This window comes from Pongo abelii, chromosome 1 (assembly GCF_028885655.2).
Source record: "Pongo abelii isolate AG06213 chromosome 1, NHGRI_mPonAbe1-v2.0_pri, whole genome shotgun sequence".
Lineage (NCBI taxonomy): Eukaryota > Metazoa > Chordata > Mammalia > Primates > Hominidae > Pongo > Pongo abelii.
Genome location: NC_071985.2, coordinates 181,821,530 through 181,849,290, shown reverse-complemented (window position 1 = coordinate 181,849,290; position 27,761 = coordinate 181,821,530). Strand labels below are relative to the sequence as shown.

At 36.9% G+C, this 27,761-nt stretch overlaps 1 protein-coding gene across 18 annotated transcripts in view; it reads right to left on the bottom strand.

Annotated features, from left to right (window-relative positions):
* EPS15 (epidermal growth factor receptor pathway substrate 15) overlaps positions 1-27,761 on the bottom strand; it is a 161,989-nt gene that overhangs the window by 52,026 nt on the left and 82,202 nt on the right. For all 18 annotated transcript variants that reach the window (XM_054554884.2, XM_002810828.5, XM_054554869.2 and 15 more), the window contains one exon: positions 10,707-10,779. In XM_054554884.2, coding sequence (XP_054410859.1) covers positions 10,707-10,779 — 73 coding nt within the window. The remainder of the gene's footprint in view (positions 1-10,706; positions 10,780-27,761) is intronic.

Below are 27,761 nucleotides of genomic sequence, written 5' to 3'. Positions count from 1 at the left end.
CATGTGATATACTATCTGCAGACTAAATGTCTCACATGTGTGTCACTATTTTTCAAATATATGCAGATGTTTCCGTGATTAAATAGAACACTGAACAATGCTTTCAATAATTGCTTTTTATCTTATATTTTCTTAACCAACTGGTTAGTCTAAAAATATCATGTTGCTTTCTTTAAAAAATTCCTTTAAAGCCCAGGCAGAGCAGGCAGACAAAAAGGGAAACTCAAAGGCAGTAGCCTTTGAATTCCTCAGTGATACTTGAGGAATTCGGACAATGTTTGATGAGTATCATCAAGTCTGCAAAGAAAGGCAAAAAGTGACCCTTGTGCCATGAATTGCTAACTCTTGCACAAAGGACTGAAAAATGGAACTGTACAGGAAATTTAAGATGCAGGGACACTTGATTTCTGGAAGAAAAACAATTTCTGTATTTTAATTCAGTCCTTATTTTAAGAGACCTGAAATTATAATATTGAAGGAGAAGAAATTTTAAATGAGGAAATAAGTACATTTTAAATCTTAGTTAAATATGCTTATGCCCCTTCTAAATTGAATTTTTCTTTATTGTATTATATAGATTTTTGATTTGCCTAGGTTTCTTAAGAATCAGATGTTCTCTCATTAACCCGTCAGGAAACAACAGAAGCAGGAGAGGATGTGGAGAAGTAGGAATGCTTTTACACTATTAGTGGGAGTGTAAATTAGTTCAACCGTTGTGGAAGACTGTGGCGATTCCTCAAGGATCTAGAACCAGAAATACCATTTGACCCAGCAATCCCATTACTGGGTATATACCCAAAGGATTATAAATCATTCTACTATAAAGACACATGCACACGTATGTTTACTGCAGCACTATTCACAATAGCAAAGACTTGGAACCAATCCAAATGCCCATCAATGATAGAATAGATAAAGAAAATGTGGCACATACATCCCATGCAATACTATGCAGCCATAAAAAAGAATAAGCTCATGTCCTTTGCAGGGACATGGATGAAGCTGGAAACCATCATTCTCAGCAAACTACCACAGGAACAGAAAACCAAACAACGCATGTTCTCACTCATAAGTGGAAGCTGAACAATGAGAACGCATGGACACAAGGGAGGGGAACATCACACACCAGGGCCTGTGGGGAGGTGGGGGACAAGGGGAGGCAGAGCATTAGGACAAATACCTAATACATGCAGAGCTTAAAACCTAGATGATGGGTTGATGGGTGCAGCCAACCACCATGGCACATGTATACCTATGTAACAAACCTGTACTTTCCACACATGTATCCCAGAACTTAAAGTATAATAATAATAAAAAAGAATCAGATGTTCTCTCTCTGATTCCTTTGACAAAAACGTTTATATATTATTTACTATAATTTATTTTAAAAATTCCTTTAAAAATGCCAGCACAATAGATGATCATGAAAGACTTTCCAGTGCTAACATTCCATAAGTCTGTGTGATCACAGTTTCAAACTGGTGAACTCCTTTAGTACTTTATCATTAATTTACCAGCATGCCTAATTTTTTTCATGTCTAAATTTTTAACCTTGCCTACACTGCTAACTAATCCATACCACATAGAGATATGACTTTAGATATGCACATGGCATTGGCTCTGAATAAACCCATGCCAAAAGAGAAAAATGACTTCAATTTCTGTATCACCCAGTCTAGTAACTTCAGATTCATCTTTGATTTTCTCCATTCATACATGTCCTATAGATTCTACCTTGAAATCTCTCTTTAAGCTGTTTACCAAATTATTTTAGCTTTCATTGTTCCTTCCTTGACATACAACTGGGTTTTCTCCCTTTGTCTCTTCCTATTCCAAATGTCCAACTTGCTTAAAAAATAACTCACTGCAAAGGAGATTTCTCTAGTCACTGTTATTTTTAAAATATGTGTTGTTCCCTCTTATCTACAAGATTAAGTAAAACTTGCTGCAAGACACATTAAAACCTTCAGTTCTGGGTTCTACCTTCTTTTCCTCTCATATTCACCTGTGACCCAACCTCAGAAGACCCTATTCTTTCTCCAATAGACAACATATTTCAATGACCCTATGCCTTTCCACAAGCCATAACCTCTGTCTTCAATGTCCTTCCACACCATATGTACCTGGAAACCCACTATTGATTCTTCAGAATCCAGCCAAATTTAATCTCGTCCGACTCATCTTGGGCTTCCTTCACCTATGCTCAAACTCTACTGTTTGTTCCTAACCTCTACTGTCACACTTAATACACCGTAATCATAGCTAAACTCTAAATTACAAACTTATAAAGGACAGTGCCCATGCTTCATCTTTCTTTGATTATCCAAAATCTTGTACAATGCCTAGCACATTCCAGGGGCTTAATTAAGCAATGACTGTAACTATCATAGGATTTTAGTATGTGGGAGAAACTAATGGGAAACATGCATGAGACTGACAGAAAGAAAAGACTTACATTCTTTTTACATAATGTGAAACACTTCACTATGTATTTAAACTATAGCTATTTATTAATACCCCAAACTGACCTATGACAAATGCTTTTTTAAACTTTTTAAAATAATACCTACATTTCTAAACCAATTCAGTATTTTTATAATCTATAGACCAAGGCTGATCCGACATTTAAAACTTTCATTATTTGGAAATAATCATTACTGCTTTAACATGTCACTGTGGCATATACCTTTATTTTTTTTAGACAGGATCTTGCTCTGTCACCCAGGCTAGAATGCAGTGGTATAATCATGGCTCACTGTAGCTTCAACCTCCTGGGCTCAAGCAATCTTCCCACCTCAGTCTCCCAAGTAGCTGAGGCTACAGGCATGTGCCACCACACCTGGCTAATTTTTAAATTTTTTTGTAGAGATGGGGTTTTACCATGTTGCCCAGGGTGGTCTCAAACTCCTAGGCTCAAATGATCTGCCCGCCTTGGCCTCTCAAAATGCTGGGATTACAAACATGAGCCACAGTGCTTGGTCTAGTTCAGCTATAAAATATTTTAAAAGAATGTTACCTGCAGATCTAAAGTAATTTTGTTAGTTTGAAAATACAATCTATTGAGCCGGCAAAGTGGCTCATGCCTGTAATCCCAGCACTTTGGGAGGCTGAGACGGGTGGATGACCTGAGGTCAGGAGTTCGAGACCAGCCTGGCCAACATAGTAAAACCCCATCTCTACTAAAAATACAAAAAATCAGCTGGGCGTGGTAGTGGCCGCCTGTAATTCCCTCTACTAGGGAGACTGAGGCAGGAGAATCACTTGAACCCAGGAGGCAGAAGTTGCAGCAGTGAGCCAAGATGGCGCCACTGCACTCCAGCCTGGGCAACAAGAGTGAAACTCCATCTCAAAAAAAAAAAAAAAAAAGAAAAAAGAAAATATAATCTATTATGAATTCCTTACTTTGTTCATAAAATTATTATATAGGTTTATATAATATGCTGGTCCCAAAAGCATGTTTTAAATCCTAGAGGGAAAAAAGTTTTTTCTCTTTCCCTTTAACCAAAAATGTTCAAGAGTGGGAATAGGAAAAATATATGTTATCTATCCCCATTAGTAAATACTCTAGTCATATTCCCCACCCTCCCTCATACCCCAAAGAAAAATATTCTTTATCTACTTCATGTCTCTAATAATATCTTTAAAGCCAGATGTAATTTTGATGTCTTTTATTGTAAATCCAGGGACAAAAAAACAATTTACCTTAAAAGGGTCACATAATATAAGAAAATGTCTAGGACATGATACTAAGTTTTAAAAGCTGAATACACAGGCATATACAGTATGATCACAAATTAATATAAAGAAATTTATATATATTTGTAGAAAATACAGCAAAATGTTAACAATAGCTCTCTCTAGAAAGGCTTTTTACATCTTTTTCATACTTTTCTTCATTTTACAAATTTATCATGAACCCATGTTACTTTTATAATCAGAAAATGTCAAGTTTGCTGTTTTTTTAAGTATCACATTGCTACCAATATAAAATATAAAAATACCAATATAAAAATATTCTGATGTGACTAAATTTTTATGTAAGAACTACCAATAATAGAATCAATGCTGGTTTCCTTTAATAAACTGAACTATTTTTCACAAATAATATTTTTAGTGAGCCACTTAAATACAACCTCAAAAGACAGGCTTATGTAAGAGGAAGGCAAATACACAAACCAATATAATATTTACTTCTTCCTGCCCTTTCTCTCCCAAAGAGCAAACACATTCATTCAAATTTCCCAGACTCACTGCCCTTTTTCATTTCTTAGCTTCAGTAAAAATCCACATAGTAATACAAGACTACAGGACTTAAAGGAAAGGTTACTGAGGAAATATCTAACATTAGTGAGAAACTTCAAGCTGGAACGATGTCCATATTAAAATTCATTATAATTAATGTATCTCTATGTCTATTTCTAAATATGAAAAAAGGTCTATAACAATTCCGGGCCAGGGGCGGTGGCTCACGCCTGTAATCTCAGCACTTTGGGAGGCTGAGGCGGGAAGATCACCTGAGGTCAGAAGTTCGAGACCAGCCTGGCCAACATGGAAAAACCCTGTCTCTACTAAAAATAAAAAATTAGTCAGGCGTGGTGGTGGATGCCTGTAATCCCAGCTACTTGGGAGGGTGAGGCAGCAGAATCGCTTAAACTTGGGAGGCAGAGGTTGTGGTGAGTCGAGATCGTGCCATTGCACTCCAGCCTGGGCAACAAGAGCGAAACTCCATCTCAAAAAAAAAAAAAAAAAAAATTCCAACACTAAACTACATACAAAAAGGTCTTCCTTTCCAGTATACAGAATTAAAATTATTAAACTGCACAAAATCAAAATGAACTCATGCAAATATACATGCTAATAACAAGTTTCACTGGAAAATTATTTGTAAGGCTACCACCACCGCAATGCAATTTCAATATCAATATCAGCATCTAGATATACTTAGCAACTTTATTTTGGTACAGATTGCTTATCCTGAGACTAAATTAAGGCAACAGATGTACCTCTCTCTCTCTCTCTTCCTGCTCTCTCCTCCCCCGCCATGCCCTTAACTAGAGCAGTGGAAGGTTCTCCTAACAAACAGTGTCTTCTGCTGAACTCGGATAATTTTCTCTTTCCCAAATGTGGCCCTTGGGAACATCCCTTCCTGGGTCTGTGCACAGACTCAGCACTATCAAATGCCATTCCCTCCAGTGAATGACAGAAGACATTTGCAGATGCTTTCCTAGTTCTGCTCTATTCCCCTGATCATGGTCTACTTGCCTACTAGTGCCATCAACAGCAAAAGAAAGGAAGATAGCAGCAGTTGAAGCATGGCAAGGATGAAGTGAACAAAACTAGAGCAATATAGTGCCAAAGTTTATTTTAGAAAAATATCAAAGCAAGCCATATCCGAGGTTACTCATCTAGAAATTAAAGGATATTTGAGCTGGCAATCTTGGCTTTACTTAAAAAGAAATTTCAAGGAAAATGTCCTGTTTTCTAGAAATCACTGAAGTTACTGAAAATGGCAAATTATCTGCTATCCCTCTATCCCCCATGAAGTGCTATGGGATAGCGGAAATAAAATTTAAACAAATACCTAAGAATTTTAGACATATGAAAAAATAAAACTTTCATTTTAGCAACTCAAGTCGGATGTACAACTGAAGTTACTTTAAAAGTTATTTGAAAAGTTAAACCTTTTAACTCTGTATTTTATATGAAACAGATGCAAACATATGTTAATAGTTCATATCAATATCAGTTATATATATATATTATACATAATTATATAATTATTTTTTAAAAGAAAACCTCTATAAACTAACCTACAACTAGAAATAATCAGATACACTATTTTATCTGATGGAAGTTTTAGGACTATTCTTAACATTAAAAATGTATCAACTATAGAACAAGATGTTTAAGTCAATGAATAGAAAGGAAGCCTAATAAACTAGGGTGGGTGTTAGAAAACCCCATTAACAGAATGCCTTTATTTCTCAATCATATGCTTCCCAGTATGTTCTAAAGAGCATTATGGCCAGAAAAAGAATGCTGAGCTCATGTATCTAATTTTATTTCTATCTAAGATAAGTCATCCCTCTTCATCTAAGAAAAAAACTAAGTGAATTAAAATAAAAAACATGGACAAGTACTCTGAATTACTGAATCTTTACTTATGATTAAACATAAATAATAGGGAGCTTCTTTTACATGAGGGTAATATGAACAATATGAAGAAGTCTGACTTTTATGATAACTACTATGCTCTCAATCTTTTCTACCTATGGGTTCCAGTTATATTGTCTTATTTTAAATTGTATACACAAAACCAAAGTTTATTCCCTTCTGTTGTGAACAGCTTCCTAAATTTACCTCCATACCTGACAATATATTGCCAAATATAATGAAAAATATGATCCAAGGCACAATTTCTAAGCCCAAGGAGCTCACAATATATAGGAAGGAAGATATTGGAAGCTATATACATCACACCAAGCTAACACTACCAGGTAACTTATGGTTCATGTCATATATAAGTAGATACATATTCCTTCCTCTGGGAGTGCCAACACAGGAAAGACTGGTGTGGACCAAGAGACAGAGAAGGGAACGTTTAAGACAAGTGGTAGGATATGAGCTAGGCTTTAAGGCATGGGTGGAATTCACATAAGCAGGGAAGTAGAGAACATTCCGGACTATAACAATAAAAGGTATAAAAGTGGGAATAAGAAGGAGAATATATATGGCACAGAGTACAGAGTCAGACAGTCAAAAAAGAGGAGGGTTTGTATTTCATCTTTTTCTCTGTCTCCAATAATCTCTGAGGTATGACATCCTCCCATCATTAATGGTGGCAGTGGGCAACAGTAAAGATTCCCACATCTGAGAGTATGATACTAAATTGGTTTAGGAGGAAAGGCAAGAGCAAATGGAGTGAGCACTTCTGATATGACTTTAAGATTTTAGATATCAGGCAATACAGGTGGCAGTAGTGAGAAAGAAAAATAGGAAAGTTCAAACCAGAAGCCAAGTTTTTTCAAAAAGATTCATTTTAGACACACGGATTTTCAAATGATAAACACCAAAATGGTTAACTGGAGATGTGGGACTGGCACTCAGGAGAGTTGAGAGCTTGATAAACATTTGGGTGTTATCAGCATATGGATGACAGGGGTTATGGAGAAGGAAAGAAAGGACACACATAAACACACACAGAATCTGTCTGTCCATCTGTCCCTGGCAAAGTCAATGGAAGCAAAGGTTCAGAGAGGTAGGAAGATATCTAGGAGAATACAACCCAAGAAAGCAGTACCTAATACAAGAAGGACCAACAGATTTGGCCTTAAGATTATTCTTGGCCCTGGGGAGAAAATGCACAGTGTGGTATGGGCAAGCAGCAGACTGTACAGGGTTGCTACAAAGATAGGAAGGGGGGGAAAATGGCCACACAAAGCAATAAAAGTAGAGAAAAATAAGTTGGTAGTTACAGTGGCAGCAATAGCCAAGAAAGGGGTATTTTCAAATTGAAGAGTCCTATGTCCAAGAGGCCTATGTGAAGATGGGTATCAGAGAAGAAAGAGCTTAAAGATGAAGAGAAGATAAAGATATGATTGTAGGGTGTGGAATAATACAGCTAGTAAGAACATTTACTGAACACTTACCAAGTGCCAATCACTCTGTGAGGCACTTTACTGCATTATCTCATTTTATTCTTACATCAGCTCTTAAGTGTTTGTTATTTTTATTATCCCATGTTACAGAAGAAGAAACTAAAGTACAGAATGGTTAAGTTACTTAAGATCACAAACCTAGGAAGTGGCAGAGCTAGGAACTGAATTCAAGTTTGTTTGACATCAAATTGTTGCTATAAAGTTCTACTCAAAACTGAAGAAACCAGGTATATGAGAGTGAATTTTTAAAATATTTGTTGACTACTCAGAAGAAAAAAAATTTTTAATAAGATCATACATAGGCAATTCTTTAAGGTAGGAAGAATGTGAGTCTACCTTCTCCCCTTATGAAAAACAAAACAAAAAATACACACCCAAACCTTAGAGATTTGAGATAAAATGGCTTTTCACAACGTTTCCCCCTTGGAATTGGATCACTTTGGGCCTAATTTGTCCACAGAACTTGATACACTGGTATATATCTCATACAAGCTAACAGTGATCATCTCATGAAATAAAATGTGAAGTCATCTTCAAGAAAAAATCCTAAACAGAAAGTTTTCAAGGCAGTAATTAACAGAAATACAGACAGGAAACAAAAATTCAGAAATTAATTACACAGCAGACTTTCTACTCTAACTGAATTAGAGAGACTACATAAACACAAAACAAAAAAAATTAAAGCTTTTGGCTTTAAAAGTTTGATTTCTGTGTTTGAGATATGAGCTCATATTATCACTGTGACTTTATTAATATGGAGAAAAGCAAGAACACTCAAAAAGCCAAGTGTGGCAGGTACTGATAGGTCAAAATTCCCTTACTTCTCCTCCCCGATGTCTTCATTTTGACATTTCTCATTAGCACCGCCATTAGAAAGTAGGATCAGAAAGAAGCAGTGAAATACACTCTCTTTGATTCTGCCATTTATTAATAGCTCCAGTGAGTTGCCTTTTGCCAGGGAAATTAGAAAGTAAGTATTGAGAGTTGGAGTTATTTACAGACTTTAATTATCCATATTATTTCCAGTCTACACCTCAGTACCAATGGGTAAATCAGAGTTACCTCAAAATAGGTAATGAAATATACTTATTACCATCTATGGTAAGTTTTGCTTCAGAAAATTGAAAATGATCACTAATATGAAGAGTTTTAATTACTGGTAGATGTCAATTATCCACATCATTCTTAGTCTAGTACCTCATTATGCATAACATAGATAACTGTAGTGTATAATGAACAAATAATGAATCTACTAACCCAAATCTTTAATTAATCCACTATTTTTTTCATTGATTACTACTTGGTCTTTACTTACCATGGCCCAAGATGCCTTACTTATACTTAGAGCACTCTATGTGGAAAAATTCAACCATTTCGACTTCCTGTGCCAATCACACATTTTGGATTTTGCAAAGCTTAAGGTTAGACATACACCTTACCATTGCCACTAAGTAAGAAGGGCAAGCAAATCACGGAGAAATTCTGATGGACAACAAAACTTCTATAATTATAAGACACCAAATATTCAGGGATAGCCTATCTAAACTGAAGGAAACAATGTAAATTTCAGCACTCTTCTAAACTGGGTATTTAAATTCACATCCTCAAAAAATACAGTAGGGAAAAACCAACAGGTAGATATACTCAACAAAATACTATCTATCACAAGAACCTATGTACTTTAAAGCAGTAACTGGCTAAATTTAGAAGCTGTCCAAAATTGTATCAGTAGCTACATCTATTTCTTCAAATTATGAAAACTTGTGTAGATTATTTTACCTTCCATTTTAAACTACTTTTAGTAATAACTGCTTAAAATGTGTGGCTCTTCTGCATTTCCTACGAAGCTCAAAAACCGCACAAAATAATGTAATTCAGATAACTTACCCTCTTACGCCCACCTAACCTCACTGCCAGAAAGAGAATTATGCTGATGATGATCTCTTAACTTGCACTGCCTTTAGGAAAATTCAAGTAAATATAATAAATGTAGTCACCCAATCACAGAATCAACTTCCAACAAGAAGTCTCTCTGGCTTCTTCCTCAATTCTTCAGTAAATCATTCTCCCCACCCTAGCACAGTCCACCAGACAATCTCTAATGAATGTCCTGCATCAAAACAAAACAATGGGCCTAACACAATTCAGAGCTTTTCCTACTTAAAACTATTAGGAAAAGCAGGAAAATCCAACATACAAGCAACACATTAAGAAATGCCCATCCAAGAGTTCTCTTACTAGCAACTGCTACCAGTGCTTCTATATCCAATCTCCTCTATGTGCCGGTGCAGCACTCAGGAAACAGTACCCCAGTAACATGGCCACATGCATTGCTTACTGCTCTAAGTGAGGCACTGCCCAGTTTTCTCTATTTCTAATGTTAGAAACACTGCTACTCCCTTATTTTTATCATTTCCCAAACAAAAACTGAGGTTTTTGTCATCCTTTCTCTTTGTAAAATGAAACTATTTAACACAACACCTAATGAAAATGAATTAAAGCTCTTTATGCCAAAGTTTAAGATATGCTGGTTACTAAGCTACTCATAAAATGCTACTTTAAATTGTTCTGTATCATCTCCCACCCTACCAGTATTATGAGAAACAGTCCTTTAACATACTAGGTCTCCTAGCTAACAAAAACCTCACATGCATGAAAAAGCATTCTGGTTTTTGATGATGATGATGATGATGATGATGATGAGATGATGGTCTCACTCTAATTTTACTGGTGCAAAAATATTAACATTGTAAGTCATGCAAACTTACACCTTTAATGATATAATATGCAGGTAAGTACCATTTAAAAAATACTTTCAAAACTAGAAATCTATGCTGAAAAATACTGCTTTCTCATTGCAGTATAATCTTTGCAGGCCAGAATTCCAAGCAAGAACAATCATCTTGGAAAAGATAAACATTTATATAATATAAACATTAGGCATTCCCTTGACCTAATACTACATCCAGCAAATAGTAAATAACCATATAAATTTAAAATGAATAGTCCTAAATCAGAAGTGGAACACTAAATTTTATGGTCACTTACCTGAACCTCACTTGTCCTCTGTTTAATAGTATCTTCCTTCTCCTTAAGGTCCTGTTCCACATTATTCTTTTCCCTAGAAGACCAGCAAACAATGCAAGAATATTTTAGAACATCAGCTACAGCTGGTATGGTTATCCATCCTCCTAATCCTGAATCGCTTTTTAAATACATAGTGAAACATTCAATTTTTAAATGAAGGGCAGATTTTTCTACCCTCTTTTAATTATTTATGGAATAAAAATCAATATAAGCTCCGTTTGTAAAAAAAAAAATTGCTTTCTCACTAAAATGTGGTGAAAAGAGGATAGATTAAAAAAGGAAGAAGAGAAAAATAATCAATGAAACACTCAGGTTTCACTGATGTCACTGTTGCTATGGAAATAGTGTCCAATGGAAATTGCTGTTAAAGAAAAGGAGGGGTTGCATCAGCTCTGTAAGGTTAACCCTTAGGTACCACTGTCAAATTAAATGAAAATGGCTATTAGAAACAGTCAACAATACTAAGGAAAAAGACATTTACTGAAGTGTTAATTTCCCCTTAAATCACTGGTGTGCATCAATTTTAGAATGAAACAACAGAGAAAATGGGAAAGATTATTAATACACAGGCAATTTGCTCTATCAAAAATTACATCTCAAAAAAAGCTATTTTAGGACCATATATGAAATCCAACTGATCAAATATACAAACAGTATATATAGAGTAAAAAAAGAACCACAGCAGCATTTATCTCTTCTACTCTTCAAATCAAACACGCTGGGCTCTGCTTTTACTTTGAAACATCGTCACCTAAATTCTTACATGCTTTAATCGGGCCTAAGTGGCTATGAACCAATCCCAAGCAACCTTAGATTCAGAATTGCAAAATAAAGCTGTTACTTTTGATGTAACAATTTAACTGCCCATTTGTAGTTGTACTGAAATCATGCATGTATACGCACACACAAACACACACACCTCCCTTCACTTTCTTTTCTACAAAATGAGAGAAAAAGCTCAAAGAATTCTAAAGCAGTACATTTCTGGGGTTGCAGGGAAAGGTAAAAGGCGGCAACATGGAGAAGGGAAGACAGCATTTAACAAGTCCTCCAGATTAGTATAGCCAAGTTTCTCCTTCGAGCTTCAAGACTACATTTCAGTTTCCATCTCAGACATAACCCAAAATGTAAGCTCAGGCTCCATTTAGCTCCAGCATAAAGGAAAGTGAGAAAATTACACCAAAGCAGATACTTAAGGGACAACTGCATGCTTCATTTATATTTCTCACCTTCTTGAGGTGAGATTTTAAATGTAGACAAAAATCAACTGTTTTGAATATGTAGGCACAATGTTCTTAAGATGTGTATGGAAGAAAGTATACAAATAAAGCTATTTGTACACTGTTACTTTTAAACATTTGAGATGGCCAAGGAGCTCATTAACCGTTTGTCAGATGGGTCGCAATGTGGGTCACGATGCCGTGATTTTAAACAGTCCCTTACCATGAGAATCATTGTTGCAGCCCGATCCTTCCATACCTCAACCTATTTATTACGCAAAGGCCATCCTCCACCTCCAACCCTTATATAAATTAAGCAAACTCAAGAAATACAAAAACACAGGGGGAAAAATTTCTGAAAATACCCGACAAATTCTGCAAGCTCAATCTTGAAAATTTTCTTTCCTCCTTATGTGAGCAGATGAATGTTTTCAGTCTTGCTGCAGCATGCTAGAGATAAGTCACATGAAAATCTAGCACCCTCCCCCCATCCCAAATCCTCAGAGGCATTCCACACAAGGTCAGTATCAACTCAGCTCCCGGTTTCTGAAAGTAGATAATAACAAAAATAGAAAACATTACAGTGTCACAGATCAGCAGTGCACACATTTGTACTGAATTCTTTCTGCTCTGCTGCTAACTGCTGTCACTGACAGTGTCTGCTCAGATCAAGTGTGCATGCAGGAAAATAGGGCTACAAGAAGGCAGTGAGATGACTCAAAGTAGCCAAGGCAGAAGGATGGGGGAGCAAAGGAAGGAAGCTCACTTGGTGAAAATCCAAAACAGATTACAAAGGACTCAGCTCTAAACAGCAAACACAGTCTATGTTTGGGTAAAATGGAGGAAGCTTGAGGAGTACAAATTTCTCTTCATAATTTGGGGTCTATGGGGGAGGAAGGGGAAGGGGAGGGAAGGATGGTGTTATCTCTAAACATATCCTGAAGACCATTCCCAACTAAAAAAAAAATATGGAGATCTTTAGGCATTAATTCCTCTTAGTATGAAGATCAATTAAATTTAACTTTTGATTCATGTTTATCTAATAAAATTCTGGTCTTACAATATTCCTTTTATTAGCACAACCAAGTAGTATAACATATATTGCTAAACAGAAAACTTAAAAAGAATTAAATGTTCAATTATATCACTTTCTATTAAAAAAATTATGACTGAAAACCTGTCCTGTATATCGGACTGAAAATCAAGTAATTTTCTTGACCTAGTTCACAGTTTCAGAGATGCTCAAATGTTATTCTGTTGTCTTGCAATGATTCTTAACCTTTATAACTATTCTCATTTCAGGCAAATAAAAATATCTAAACATATCTTTAGGTGCACTTAGGACACCTGACCATATTTCTTACATTCTCCCTACTTTTGAACAACGTCTATATTTTTCTACAGCTGATGGACACATAATCAATACAAGCATTATTTTTAACACTAGTAATTTAAAAACAATTCTCTTTAAGGATCTGTGCCACAATAAGAAGTAATATTTATACGCAACTTCTCAAGGAGCCCACCAATATAGGTAGATTAAGACAGATACAAGACATTATTATTTCAAAAAGGTGTGTGAGGCCGGGTGTGGTGGCTCACACCTGTAATTCCAGCACTTTGGGAGGCCGAGGTGGGTGGATCACTTGAGGTCAGGAGTTCGAGACCAGCCTGGCCAATGCGCTAAACCCTGTCTCTACTAAAAATACAAAAATTAGCTGGGTGTGGTCTCACACACCTGTAGTCCCAGCTACTGAGGAGGCTGAGGCAGAAGGATCACTTGAACTCACAAGGTAGAGGCTGCAGTGAGCAGCTATCGGGCCACTGCACTCCAGCCTGGGCAACAGAGTTAGACTCTGTCTCAAAAAAAAATAAAATAAAATAAAAAAAGGTGTGTGAGCATTTTACCTGAACCACCACTCATCTTGGATGTCATGAGAGGAAAAGCTATTACCTTCACCTTAGTAATTTCCAGAAAAGGGAAATGAAATGATCCTACTCATCCTCTATTTTAGACTATCTTTCTGGTTCTTTTCATTTTTAAGATGCTTACACATCCTGAGGAATCCACAAGTACCAAAGCTATAAAGAACAAGCCAAGAATAAAGCTCCCTGGTATTCCAAAGGCTCACAGTTCTGATTCCATGGAGCGGTGAATTTGAACCATCAAGGAAAGCAAATCCCAAGCTAGGCTTTCAGAAGCCTAAGGTTGATAAATACATAAATCTAATATGAAACGGTCAAGTTATTCACAAGGACAGTTAGGCTGAGGGACCTTGAGTCTGCAATCCACTTCCATTTTCCTAGACTCTATGTACAGGGAGTAGGATGCAAGCCATTTGTCTCAGTTTTTGATGCAATTCCAATATTATCAAAGACAAGATAAAATCTTCAAAGTCCTTCCCAGATACACAGTTTTATGTCTTTTTTCCTAAACATCAGCATCCACTATTTTGTAACCAGAAAACATTAAAAACTAGAAACTATTAGAAACTACAAAGTTGTGAAAACTCACAAAGCTGTATTTTTCAATCCTGAAACTTATTTATAAAAATTCTCTTGGAGTACATTTCACCATAAAAATGGTATCACTAAGTAGCTTAACTGTCAATCTCTCTCACAAGCAAACAAGAGAAAAATCTAGCTCTTCTGAGAAATAGTTTTTCTCACTCTGATCAGGTCACTTAACCTTTCAGAGCCCTAGTCTTATTTTTCATATGTGGATGCTAATATCTATCATCTTAGGATTTGCAAGGCAAAATACGTAAGATGTCAAGTAATTAATATTAAGCCTAAATATTAACATTACTTAGAATTTTAAACAATAGTGAAGTAGTTTTTAAATTTGTTAAAAGGAATTATGGGTTATAAAAAAGGTTAGAAAACACTGATCTATATAGTCACAGAATAAATAATGTAAACACTAAAATTTCTGCCCCCAAAATCTTATCTGAATATCATTCAAAATAACCTATCTACTCTCTACTTTTAGAAACTCACTATATGGTTTTGAAACCATAAGATTTGGAGAAAAATAGGTTACTAAATACTAAATACAAACTCTATCACAAGTCACCTTACATCACAGTAGTGGTGATGTAAGCTATTTGTTCTGACCGACTCTCTCTCCTTCTAGGGTTCAGCAATCCTTTTAGGAGATTGCTTCTCTTTCTGCCTCTTCTAATGTCTTTCTACTCATACAGTTCAAACAGAAGATGCCATCTCTCTGGGCAATGACTGGCCAGAAATTGGCTCCTGGTCGAAGCTTAGCCAGTCAAAGTACCCCACCACACATCACAGAGATTAATTCAAGAATGAGCCTGTGACCAATGCCAAAGCAGTCAGAATCTTTATCTAGGATGCCTTTATTTGGAACTGATAAAAAGCTAGCATTCTAGGTAGCAAGCCCTGGCTCCTGTCACCTCCTGTCATACTTAATTTTATGGGCTGATTTGGCTAGGCCACAGTACCCAGATATTTGGACAAACATGACCCTAGATGTTACTGTGAAGGTATTTTTTAGGTGAGATTAACATTTAAATTGGTAGGCTTGAGTAAAGCAGATTACCCTCAATAATGTAGGTAGACCACATCCAATCACTTGATGGCATTAAGAAAAGATGAGGTTCCCCAAGGAATAAGGAATTCTGTCTCAGATTGCCTTTAAACTTGAGATGCAACATACACTCTTCACTGGGTCTCCAGACTGCCAGCCTGTCCTACAGATGTCAGACTTGCCAGCTCCCACAATCTTAAAAATTTCTTAAAATAAATCTCTCTGTCTCCCTCTCTCTCTCTATATATAATACATACATATATATACACACATATATACACATACATATATATACATATATACATACATATATATACACATCCTATTTGTTCTCTTTCTAACCCTCCTTCCCGCCCACCTATACCTTTACTCTTCCAATTATACAGGGGTCATCAAATTCTTCTTTTTGCCTAAACCAGCTCCGGTTAGGTAGGTCATTTCATCTTTTTTAAGCCTCCGTTTTCTTCTCTTCAAAGAGGGATAATAAAACCTGTATCTCACAACTGCATACAGGATTACATAATTTATGCCAGCACACCTAGTTTACATAGTAGATGCTAAATAAAAAGTTAAATACCAACAAACTCTTTATAAGCTCTAGTTTCTGCAGCTACAAAATGAATATCTACTTTACAAACCATATATGGGATTGCTATGAAGAGTGATAGAGAAAATACACAATAAAACCTAATATACCACTATGCAACTTATCTACTTACTCAATAACACATATTGAATCCTATTACATACTTGTCACTATGGTATACTTAGGGGGTACATAAAACCAGTGAGATAGGCACCTGTCATTAAGAAGCTCTTAATTCAGTGTATGTGAACACACACCTGGTGTGAGGGGTTGGGGATAAGAATATAAAGAGATAATTACAATGCAGTGTACTAGGTGCTACAACAGGTAAGCACTGTGGGACAGGTAAGGTGCTATTGGAACACAGAGAATGGGAACTTGACTCTCCCTGAAGGAGGTCAGAAAAGGCCTCCTTGGTATCACTGAAGGCAGGATGATTAATTGCAAAGTGAGCTGTGCAGATAATAATGTCATATTTACAATATAAATTACTCTGGTCTGAGAATACTGTGTGAAGGAGGTAAGAGACTTCAGCTAAGCCTTGAAGGAAAGAGTAAATGTCAGGTAAGAAAATGGTATTTCTACTAGAGATAGAGCTTATGTAAGAAAGCACAGAAGATGTTGGCAAAACAGCAGTAAGAAGCAGACTAAGAAGAAAACTCAAATTTGATAAAATATCTGCATCTACAGATCTAAAAAGCTCAATGAACTCCAGGTAGGATAAACACAAAGAGACTCACACTGAGACACATCATAATAAAACTGTTGAAAGAATCTTTAAAATAGCAAGCAAGAAGAAAAGCAACTTGTCAATTTGTGACATATAATCAATCCTTAGTAAGATTATCAATGGATTTCTCAGCAGAAACTTGAAGGTCAGAAGGCAACGAAATGATATATTTAAAGTGCTGGAAGAAAAAAAAACCCGTCAACTGAGAATTCTATACCTGACAAAACTGTGCTTCAAAAAAATGAGGGAGAAATTAAAATATTCCCAGACAAACAAAGGCTGAGGGAGTTCATTACTTCTAGATCTACCCCACAATAAATACTAAAGGGAGTCCTTCAGGTTAAAATGAAAGGATGCTAGATAGTAACTGAAAGCCATATGAAGATAAAAAGATCTCCAGTAAAGGTAAATACATGGGCAAATATAAAAACCAGTATTACTGTAATTTTTGTTTACAACTCCACTTTATACTTTCTATAGAATTTAAAAGACAAATGCATAAAAAAGAATTTATGAATCTGTTAGTAGATACACAATGTATAAAGATACAGTTTGTGACATCAATAACGTAACAGGGGGAGTTTTGATACAGTTTGTGACACCAATAACATAACAGGGTGAGAATGGGCCAGGTGCGGTGGCTCACTCCTGTAATCCCAGCACTTTGGGAGGCTGAGGCGGATGGATCACCTGAGGTCAGGAGTTCGAGACCAGCCTGGCCAACATAGTGAAACCCTGTCTCTACTAAAAATACAAAAATTAGCTGGGTGTGGTGCCACGCACCTGTAATCCCAGGTACTTGGGAGGCTGAGGCAGGAGAATCACTTGAACCCAGGAGGCAGAGGTTGCAGTGAGCCGAGACTGCACTGCTGCACTCCAGCTTAGATGACAGAGCAAGACTCCATCTCAAAAAAAAAAAAAAAAAAAAAAAGTGGGGGTAAGGGCAGAGGAGAGAATGGAGCTGTATAGGACCAGAATTTTATTTGTGTCTTTAAAGACAGAGTCTCTCTGTTTCCCAGGCTGGAGTGCATTGGTGTGATCATAGCTCACTGCCGCCTCGAACTCCTGGCCTCAGGCAGTCCTCCCGCCTCAGCCTCTCGAGCAGCTAGGACTACAGGTATGCACCACCACAGCCAACTAATTTTATTTTCTGTAGAGACAAGATCTCACTATGTTGCCCTGACCTCAAGCAATCCTCCCATCTTGGCTTCCATATTCCTGGGATTACAGGCGTGAGCCACCAAGCCTGGCCAGGAGCACAGTTTTGTATGGGACTGAAGTAAGTTGGTATCAATTCCAATTAGATTGTTCAGTTTGGGATGATAAAGTTCTAGAGATTCATAGTGGTGATAACTACACAATTACTGTGAATGTATTTAATGACATTAAGTACGTTTAAAAATGACAACAAAAGAGCGAAACTCCGTCTCAAAAAAAAAAAAATTACCACTTTAAAATTTTAACCACTTTAAGTGTACAATTAATGACACTGAATTGTACACTTTAAGTAGTTAAAAATTTAAAGTAGTAAATTTTATGTTATGTATATTTTATGATAATAAAAAATTAATGAAAAAGAAAGTAGAGAGATGAGAAAATTCTAGACAGACTAACTTACCTAGAATGGAAGGTTCATGTGTGGTTAAATAAAGCTGAAATGGTAAATCAGAAAAAGATTATAAAGAACTTCCGTACTAGGTAAAGACAGCCTTTTACTGTTGTTGGTTTTTTTTTTTCTTTTTTTTGAGATGAAGTCTCACTTTGAAGCCCAGGTTGGAGTGCAGTGGCGCGATCTCGGCTCACTGCAACCTCTGCCTCCCAGGTTCAAGTGATTCTCCTGCCTCAGCCTTCTGAGTAGCTGGGACTACAGGCACCCACCACCACGCCTGGCTAATTTTTGTATTTTTAGTAGAGATGGGGTTTCACCTTATTGGGCAGGCTGGTCTTGAACTCCTGACCTCAGGTGATCCACCCGCCTCAGCCTCCCAAAGTGCTGGGATTACAGGTGTGAGCCATCGTGCCCAGCCAAGACAGACTTTTAATACACAGGAAATGGTGAGTCCCTTAGAAGTTTCTGAGACATGCTTCTTTGAACGTCGAATGGCATTATTTAGCAACACAGCTCTTCTTTCCTGTCTGGCTTGTGGAGGAAGAGAGGAAGCAGAGGCTCTTACTGCTCAGAAAGCTGATGACAATTGCTAGAAAGGCAATAAAACACCCTGACTCTGCTTATCTTAGGAACTGTCAGAAGCCTTGAGCTAGATTACAGTAATAACTATAGAAAGCTGATGAGAAAGTCTTCGTTTTTAATTTAAACAATTTGAAAGTTACATGACCTTTCATTCTAAGAATTCAGAGTTCATGGCTGGGTGCAGTGGCTCATGTTTTTAATCCCAGCACTTTGGGAGGCCGAGGTGGGCAGATCACTGGAGGTCAGGAGTTCGAGACAAGCCTGGCCAACTTGGTGAAACCCCATCTCTACTAAAAATACAAAAATTAGCTGGGTGTGGTGGCGCATGCCTGTAATCCCAGCTACCTGAGAGGCTGAGGCAGGAGAATCACTTGAACCTGAAAGGTGGAGGTTGCAGTGAGCCAAGATCGTGTCACTGCACTTCTGCCTGGGTGACAGAGCAAGGCTTCGTCTCAAAACAAAACAAAACAAACAAAAACCAAGAATGCGTAGTTCATAAAAGCTTAGGTTAAAGTTTGAGAACAAAGACATTTATTCTTACCATAAGTTTTAAATTACTCTAAAAGTTGCTTTTGCCAGGCACAGTAGTTCACAACTGTAATCCGAACACTTTGGGAGGCTGAAGTGGGAGGACCACTTGAGCCAAGAGTTTGAGACCATGCTGGGCAACACAGCGACACCCACATCTCTATAAAAATTTTTTTTTAAATTAGCTGGGCATGATGGCACATGCCTGTAGTCCCAGCTACTCAGGAGGCTAAGGTGGGAGGATTGCTTAAGCCTGGGAGGTCAAGGCTAAAGTGACCCATGATCACGCCACTGCTCTCCAGCCTGGGCAACAGAGCCTGACCCTATCTCAAAAATACATACATACATACGTACACACACACACACACACACACACACATAAATAAAACTTGCCTTAATTATATAATCTTTATGTGATATAATTCCATTCTTTCAACAAATATTTATTAAATGTCTACTATATTCCAAACAAGATTGTAGTTGTGCCTCTATTTATAGTTTGCTGGGGAAAACTAATAGCCATTAATTATAAAAATTAAAGATAAATTATGTGAAAGTATGATGGTACTATGGGAATAACTAATGTTCTTACTTAGTTCTGAGAGACTGGCTGTTTTTAATGGGTTTTATTTTTAAAAGTAAGAGAATATATTTACGGGTGTAAGTAACTGAAAAGAGAGCCTAACTAGAATCAGAAAAAACACAAACTTTGGGGTGTGGCTTATATGACAAAGCACACCCCCTTAGTGACAGGTCCCCAAAATTAGATGGCTCATTTTTCAAAGGAGAAATAATTTCTTTTCTTTTCTTTTTTTTTTTTTGGAGACAGTCTCACTCTGTCACCCAAGCGAGAATGCAGTGGGGCAATCTTGGCTCACTACAACCTCTGCCTCCCGGGTTCAAGCAGTTCTCCTGTCTCGGCCTTCGGAGAAGCTGGGATTACAGGTGTGCACCACCACGCCCGGCTAATTTTTGTATTTTTAGTAGAGACGGGGTTTTACCTTATTGGCCAGGCTGGTTTCAAACTCCTGACCCTCAGGTGATCCTCCCACCTCGGCCTCACAAAGTGCTGGGATTACAGGCGTGAGTTACCGTGCCGGCCAGAAATATAAATTTATTTTGCAAATCCATAATAATTTATTCTACTTATCTAGCAGGACAAAATGAGATCAAAAGAAACTAACAGAAAAGAAATATAAAACCTTAACTTTCTGAATTACAAAATAGGGATAATAAAGTTGATGGGCAGGATTAATTTATGTTACATGTAGAAAGACTCCAGAGCAATGCCTGGCATGTAGTAAGTGCTAAATAAATTTCAGCTATTATTATTATTACCATTACATTGTTTACTAGTATAAAAATACATTTATTGGCTTTTTGAAAGCTGTAATAAAGCGCCTGGAGTGATGGCAATCAGGCCTCCAGTATGTTGGCAGAGACTGTGACTCTTAAATCCTCCAGGAGTTGAAATTTCTTGGTAGACGTTTTTGCTTTCCAAAGACAGACTATAATACATCTCAATAATTATTGCTGTATTAAAAGAGGTAAGTGCCCCTCAGTAAGCTACCAGAGCCACAAAACAGTACAAGCAAATGAAATGTATAATAATTCTAACTCAGAACAGGTACAAAGAAGCCACATAGATTATGTATGTATGTATGTATGTATGTATGTATGTATGTATGTATGTATGTATTTAATAGAGACTTGCTTTGTTGCCCAGGGTGATCTCAACTCCTGGCCTCAGCAATTCTCTTGCCTTGGCCTCCCAAAGTGCTAGGATTACAGACGTGAGCCACCATGCCCGGCCTATGTAATTTTTAAATGATCTAACAGGCACACATTAAAAAGTAAAAAGAAATGAGTTAAATTTATTTTAATGTAATATTTCAAAATGTAATAAAGATGAAAAATATTAAGATATTTTACATTCTTTTTTTTCATTCTAAATCTTTGAAATCCAGTCTATTTTATACTAACAACACATCTTAAATTGGACTAGCCATATTTCAAGTGCTCAATCACCACACAGCTAGTGGCTACTATATTGGACAGCACAGGTTCAGACTTTAGCAAGGAGGTTTTCAAGTAAGGAGAGTCTGCCAAAACAGAGGTTTTAATGATGATCTGTACACTTCATGTGAAAATGAATTAGGCTGCCTCCTTACTATCAAAGAAATGCACACCACAACCTAGAGCTTCAATTATTTAACCAGTAATACCATTCTTAAGGCAGAGTCACAAAACAGACTTTTTAGTGTCAGTGTCACAGATCTTTAGAGGGTCACAAACACATCAAGTTGGATCATAAGCAAAAGAGCTCCGGATTTGATAATATAAGCAATGAACTCTCCAGACATAATGGTTTCTAATGATATTTGAACTGAACTAAAACAAAAACATAGAATTTTTAAAAATTCGAACCATATGCTAGGATTTAGAAATTTTTAAAAATCGGTTCTTGAATATGACTGAAGTAGAGGTCTATATATTTAGGAACACAGAATCTGGCTACCTGGCTACACAGTTCCATTCGATCTTCAACTAGAGAAAGAAAGTTCATTCAGCTACTCCAACCAATATTTAGTGAACAGCTATTGAGTAAATCCTGTACTCTAAGTGCTGAACTCAGTGTTGGGGATGATGATGATAAATACTAACATGTACTGAGAACTTACTATGTTCCAAGCATTGCATTAAGCATTGTACATGGTAATTCATATTTCCATTTTACAGATAAAGAAACTGAGGTACAGATAGTTAAGTATATCCAGGTCATGTCAGGCAATCTGGAAATCTGGTTAAAAAGCCCATGCTCTGAAATACTACACTATATTGCCTCATTAGAATTAAGAGTTGGCCTATGTCATCACACAGAGTCAAGAATCTACTGGGAGAGAAGGAAATTGAGTGCTCTCTGAGCTGAGGTAGATAATCAGAGAAAGCTTCGTGGAAATGAAGACTAGTTCATTTCTTCATCTGAAAAACTGAAAGTTATTACCCTTCAGGGATGTTACAAGAGCTCAACAAGTGAACTTGTATAAAGAAGGCATAGTACAATTCCTGATAACTATTATTCTAATTATCTATCCTGTTTACTGGCCCAAGACCAGGATAACAAACAGGCCTGACAGGATGTGGCTTTAACTTCCTGATGTTCTTGCTAAAAGGACAGAGACAGGAAGGAAATGGAAGCTAGTAGATGACAAAATATTAACTCCTGCCTCAGCATAATTTACCACTACCACATTATCCAAGTGACTGAAGCACTCTCTTAGTAGTTTCATCTTTTCCACTGCCAAGAACTTCTCTAACTGAGGCATTTTACTTTCACAGCAACAGCTCTCAAGAATGGGTCCACAGAGGGCGAAGGACATGAACAGACACTTCTCAAAAGAAGACATTTATGCGGCCAAAAAACACATGAAAAAATGCTCACCATCACTGGCCATCAGAGAAATGCAAATCAAAACCACAATGAGATACCATCTCACACCAGTTAGAATGGCAATCATTAAAAAGTCAGGAAACAACAGGTGCTGGAGAGGATGTGGAGAAATAGGAACACTTTTACACTGTTGGTGGGACTGTAAACTAGTTCAACCCTTGTGGAAGTCAGTGTGGCGATTCCTCAGGGATCTAGAACTAGAAATTCCATTTGACCCAGCCATCCCATTACTGGGTATATACCCAAAGGACTATAAATCATGCTGCTATAAAGACACATGCACACGTATGTTTACTGTCGCATTATTCACAATAGCAAAGACTTGGAACCAACCCAAATGTCCAACAATGATAGACTGGATTAAGAAAATGTGGCACATATACACCATGGAATACTATGCAGCCATAAAAAATGATGAGTTCATGTCCTTTGTAGGGACATGGATGAAATTGGAAATCATCATTCTCAGTAAACTATCGCAAGAACAAAAAACCAAACACCGCATATTCTCACTCATAGGTGGGAATTGAACAATGAGAACACATGGTCACAGGAAGGGGAACATCACACTTCGGGGACTGTTGTGGGTTGGGGGGAGGGGGGAGGGATAGCATTGGGAGATATACCTAATGCTAGATGACGAGTTGGTGGGTGCAGCGCACCAGCATGGCACATGTATACATATGTAACTTACCTGCACATTGGGCACATGTACCATAAAACCTAAAGTATAATAATAATAATAATAATAATAATAATAATAATAAAAGAAAAAAAATAAATAAATAAATAAATAAAAAGGAAAAAAAAAAAAAAAAAAGAATGGGTCCACAGATAGTTTTTAAGTGTCTGGGAACTCCTGAAGTAAATACAAAATAATATCACAGATATACATGTTCTTTTTTTCTGTGGGCAGGGTATAACAGTCTTCATCAGATTTTCAAAGGAAATCCTTGACACAAAAACAGGTCTGCAATTACCATATGATTCAGCAATTCCACTTTTGCAAATATACTCCAAAGAACTGACAGCAGTCTTGAAATGGTATTTGTACGTTCATGTTCATAGCAGCGTTATTCGTAATAGCTAAAATGTGGAAGCAACCCAAATGTCCATCAACAGATGAACACGTATGTAAGTACAATGGAATTATTATTCCGCCTGAAAAAGGAAGGAAATTCTGACATATGCCACAACACAGATGAACCCTGAGGATATTATGCTGAGTGAAATAAGATAGTCATAAAAAGACAAATATCTCATGATTCTGCTTATATGAGATAGTTACAGTAGTCAAAATCATAGAGATAGAAAGTATAATAGAATGGTGGCTGCTATGAGGAAGGGCGGGGAAAATGGGAGGGAGTAGAATATGGGGAGTTATTGTTTAATGGGTATGGGGTTTCAGTTTTGTAAGACGAAAAGAGTCTTGGAAATGAATGGTGATGATGGTTGCACAACACTGTGAATATATTTCTTTTTCTTTTTTTGAGACAGTCTCGCACTTGTCGCCCAGGCTGGAGTGCAGTGGCGTAATCTTGGCTCACTGTAACCTCCACCTCCTGGGTTCAACCGATTCTCCTGCCTCAGCCTCCTGAGTAACTGGGATTCCAGGCGCCTGCCACCATGCCCAGCTAATTTTTGTATTTTTAGTAGAGAGGGGGTTCCATCATGTTGGGCAGGCTGGTCTCGAACTCCTGACCTGAGGTGATTCGCCCATCTCGGCCTCCCAAAGTGCTGAGATTACAGGCATGAGCCACTGTGCCTGGCCATGTGAATATATTTCATACCACTGAATTGTATGTTTAAAAATGGTTAAGATGATAAATTACATTATGTGTATTTTATCACAATTTTTAAAAGTGTGAAAAAAAAGAAAAACTAAGTCTGCAGAATATTTAAAAAAAAAAAAAATCAGCCCACTAACCTTAATGTTCCTGTGAGGATTCAAAAACCTTTTATATATAAAATCCTTTTCTTTTTCTTTTTTCTTTTTTATTTTTTTGAGACTGAGTCTCACTCTGTTGCCTAAGCTGGAGTGATCTCGGCTCACTGCAACCTCTGCCACCCAGGTTCAAGCAATTCTCGTGTCTCAGCCTCCTGAGTAGCTGGGATTATAGGCATGCGCCACCACGCCTGGCTAATTTTTGTATTTTTAGTACAGATGGGGTTTCACCATGTTGGCCAAGCTGGTCTCAAACTCCTGACCTCAGGTGATCCACACGCCGCAGCCTCCCAAAGTGCTGGGATTACAGGTGTGAGCCACTGTGTCCAGCCTAAAATCCTTTCCTATAGTCTTCAAAATAAGCTATTATTCAGAAGGTCTTTGTCTTAGTTCAACATTTAACACACGGCTTCTATTCTGCCATAAACTTTGCAGGAAGTAAGTCTTGGAAATATTCTAATATTTATAACATACTTTGCGTCATTCATTCAACCAACTAGCCTATTCCTCGGTGTCAAGTAATGTGTGTGTTAATTTCTAGGCATATCAAAATGAACAAGACATAGCTCTTGCCCTTAGGAATTAAAAATTTACCAAAAAAGCAATATAAATTACTATAGTTAAACAGTAGAAATACTACAATAAAGGAATAAAGCCTCTGGAAGAAGAGGAAAGAATAACTAGTAATCTGAAGATTTCATGGAAGGCTTGACAGAAGAGACAATATTTAAGATGGGTCTTGAACATGAACAAAACTTTATAACGTAAAAGGTATGCTCCAGGCAAAGGGGAACAGTAGGATCAGAAGCACAGAATAATAAAAGTGGTGGTATGTTGAAGTAAGAGGTAATAAACCCATCTATCATACGACTGGAGAAAGGGGATAAAGCTGAAATAGTAGATTCGAGTACTGTACTCAACACTCATAGTACAAAGAGCAAACACACTGTATCTGTTCTCAAATAGCTTTTTAGTACCATAGGGCAGCATACTGTGAGAGGTGGCTAAGACAGAAAGGTCAGAATGCCAAGAGAACACCATGAAGGAAGAGCCTTTACACCATGTTCAAAGAAGTGAACTGGATTCAGTTGGAGATGGGAAGTCACTGAGGGATCTGAGTTATATTTTATATATCAGTTGGAAGTAGGATGGTCCAAAGGAGGAAAAGGCTCAAAGCAGAGAGCCAATGAGGAGGTTACAGCCATGATCCAGATAAAAGATAAAGGCTAAACTAAGAAAGAAACATAGAACAGAGAAGACAGATTTCAACAATATTGAAAAAATTATTTTGTCATCTATTATGAGCTCAACACTAGGGATACAAGCAGCCCCTGTGTTTAAGAAGCACATAATCTAGTGGGAGATTAAAAAAAACACAGAATTATAACAAAGAATGGTAAGTGTTATAACAGTTGTAAATATAAAGACTACATAAAATACACTCTTAAATAAGACTTGAAGAGAGTATGGAGGTTGGGAGGTAAATCAAGGAAGGCTTCCTCTCCCAGAAGAAATGATGTCTAAGATAAGAATTGAAGAGTTAGAAGTTGATTAGACAAAAGAGATGGGAAGGTAGGAATCAATTCAACAGACATTTCAAAGGTAGAAGACTAAAGATGAGAAGAAGAAAAATCTCAGGTTTCTAGCTTGAGTGACTAGGTGAATGGTGATGTCACTGAGAAGGGAGATAGAAAACAGAGGTGAGGGGACAATTAGGGAATTCATATCCTACTAGATATTCAGATGAAAACACTAGTAGGCAATGAAAAATACAGGTCTTGAGCTCAAGTAAGAGATTCAGATATTTGATGAGTGTTGTATTACAACTACCTGTATTGCTTTTCCTTAAGTTAAAAATATCATACTAATTTAATCTAATTGGCATAATTAAATCATTTAATTAATAGCAAATGTTGAAGAAATCACAGAAAAAAATTTTAAAATATACCTAAAGGTATCTCGCGCCTCAAGCTCCCAATGTCTTATATTTTCTACTAGAAACAATTTGGTGAACTAAATATGAAAACAAAGACAATGAAATCTCATTTTCTGACCAATAACAAAGAACATTCTTTACCCAACTAACTCAAGTTTATATATAGCTTTCAATATCTCCATTGGTTTGCAATGCTCAAAACAAAATATGATTCTAAGAAATATATTCCATTTTTCATTATGCATTTATCTATTTCCTGAATTTTACAATGAATATGTATTATAACTATCATTAAGAAAAAAGTATTATAAAGTACTACATTCATTATACAGTAATTACAATTTCACATCATACATGCTGTTTACTTAGAGGTTTGATCCCTGGACTAAAAAAAAAAAATTTTTTTTTTTTTGAGACAAGAGCCTCACTGTTGCCCAGGCTGGAGTGCAATGGCTCACTGCAACCTCTGCCTCCCAGGTTCAAGCGATTTTCCTGTGTCAGCCTCCTGAGTAGCTGGAATTACAGATGTGTACCACCACACCTGTCTAATTTTTGTATTTTTAGTAGAGACAAGGTTTCACCATGTTGGGCAGGCTGGTCTCAAACTCCTGACCTCAAGTGATCCACCTGCCTCGGCCCCGCAAAGTACTGGGATTACAAGCATCAGCTACCGCGCCCAGCCCCCTGGACTAAAACTAAGTATCTTCATCTCAAAACGAAAATGAAGAACTGGCTAAGATTTTGTCAGGTAACAATTTAGTAAAAGCCACAAACGAAATCTGTTTAAATTATTTTTTCCTGTTTTGTAGTCATACTCATCACATCCTTATATATTAATAAAAAAATTAAAGGCTGAAGAATTTTAACTTTGCA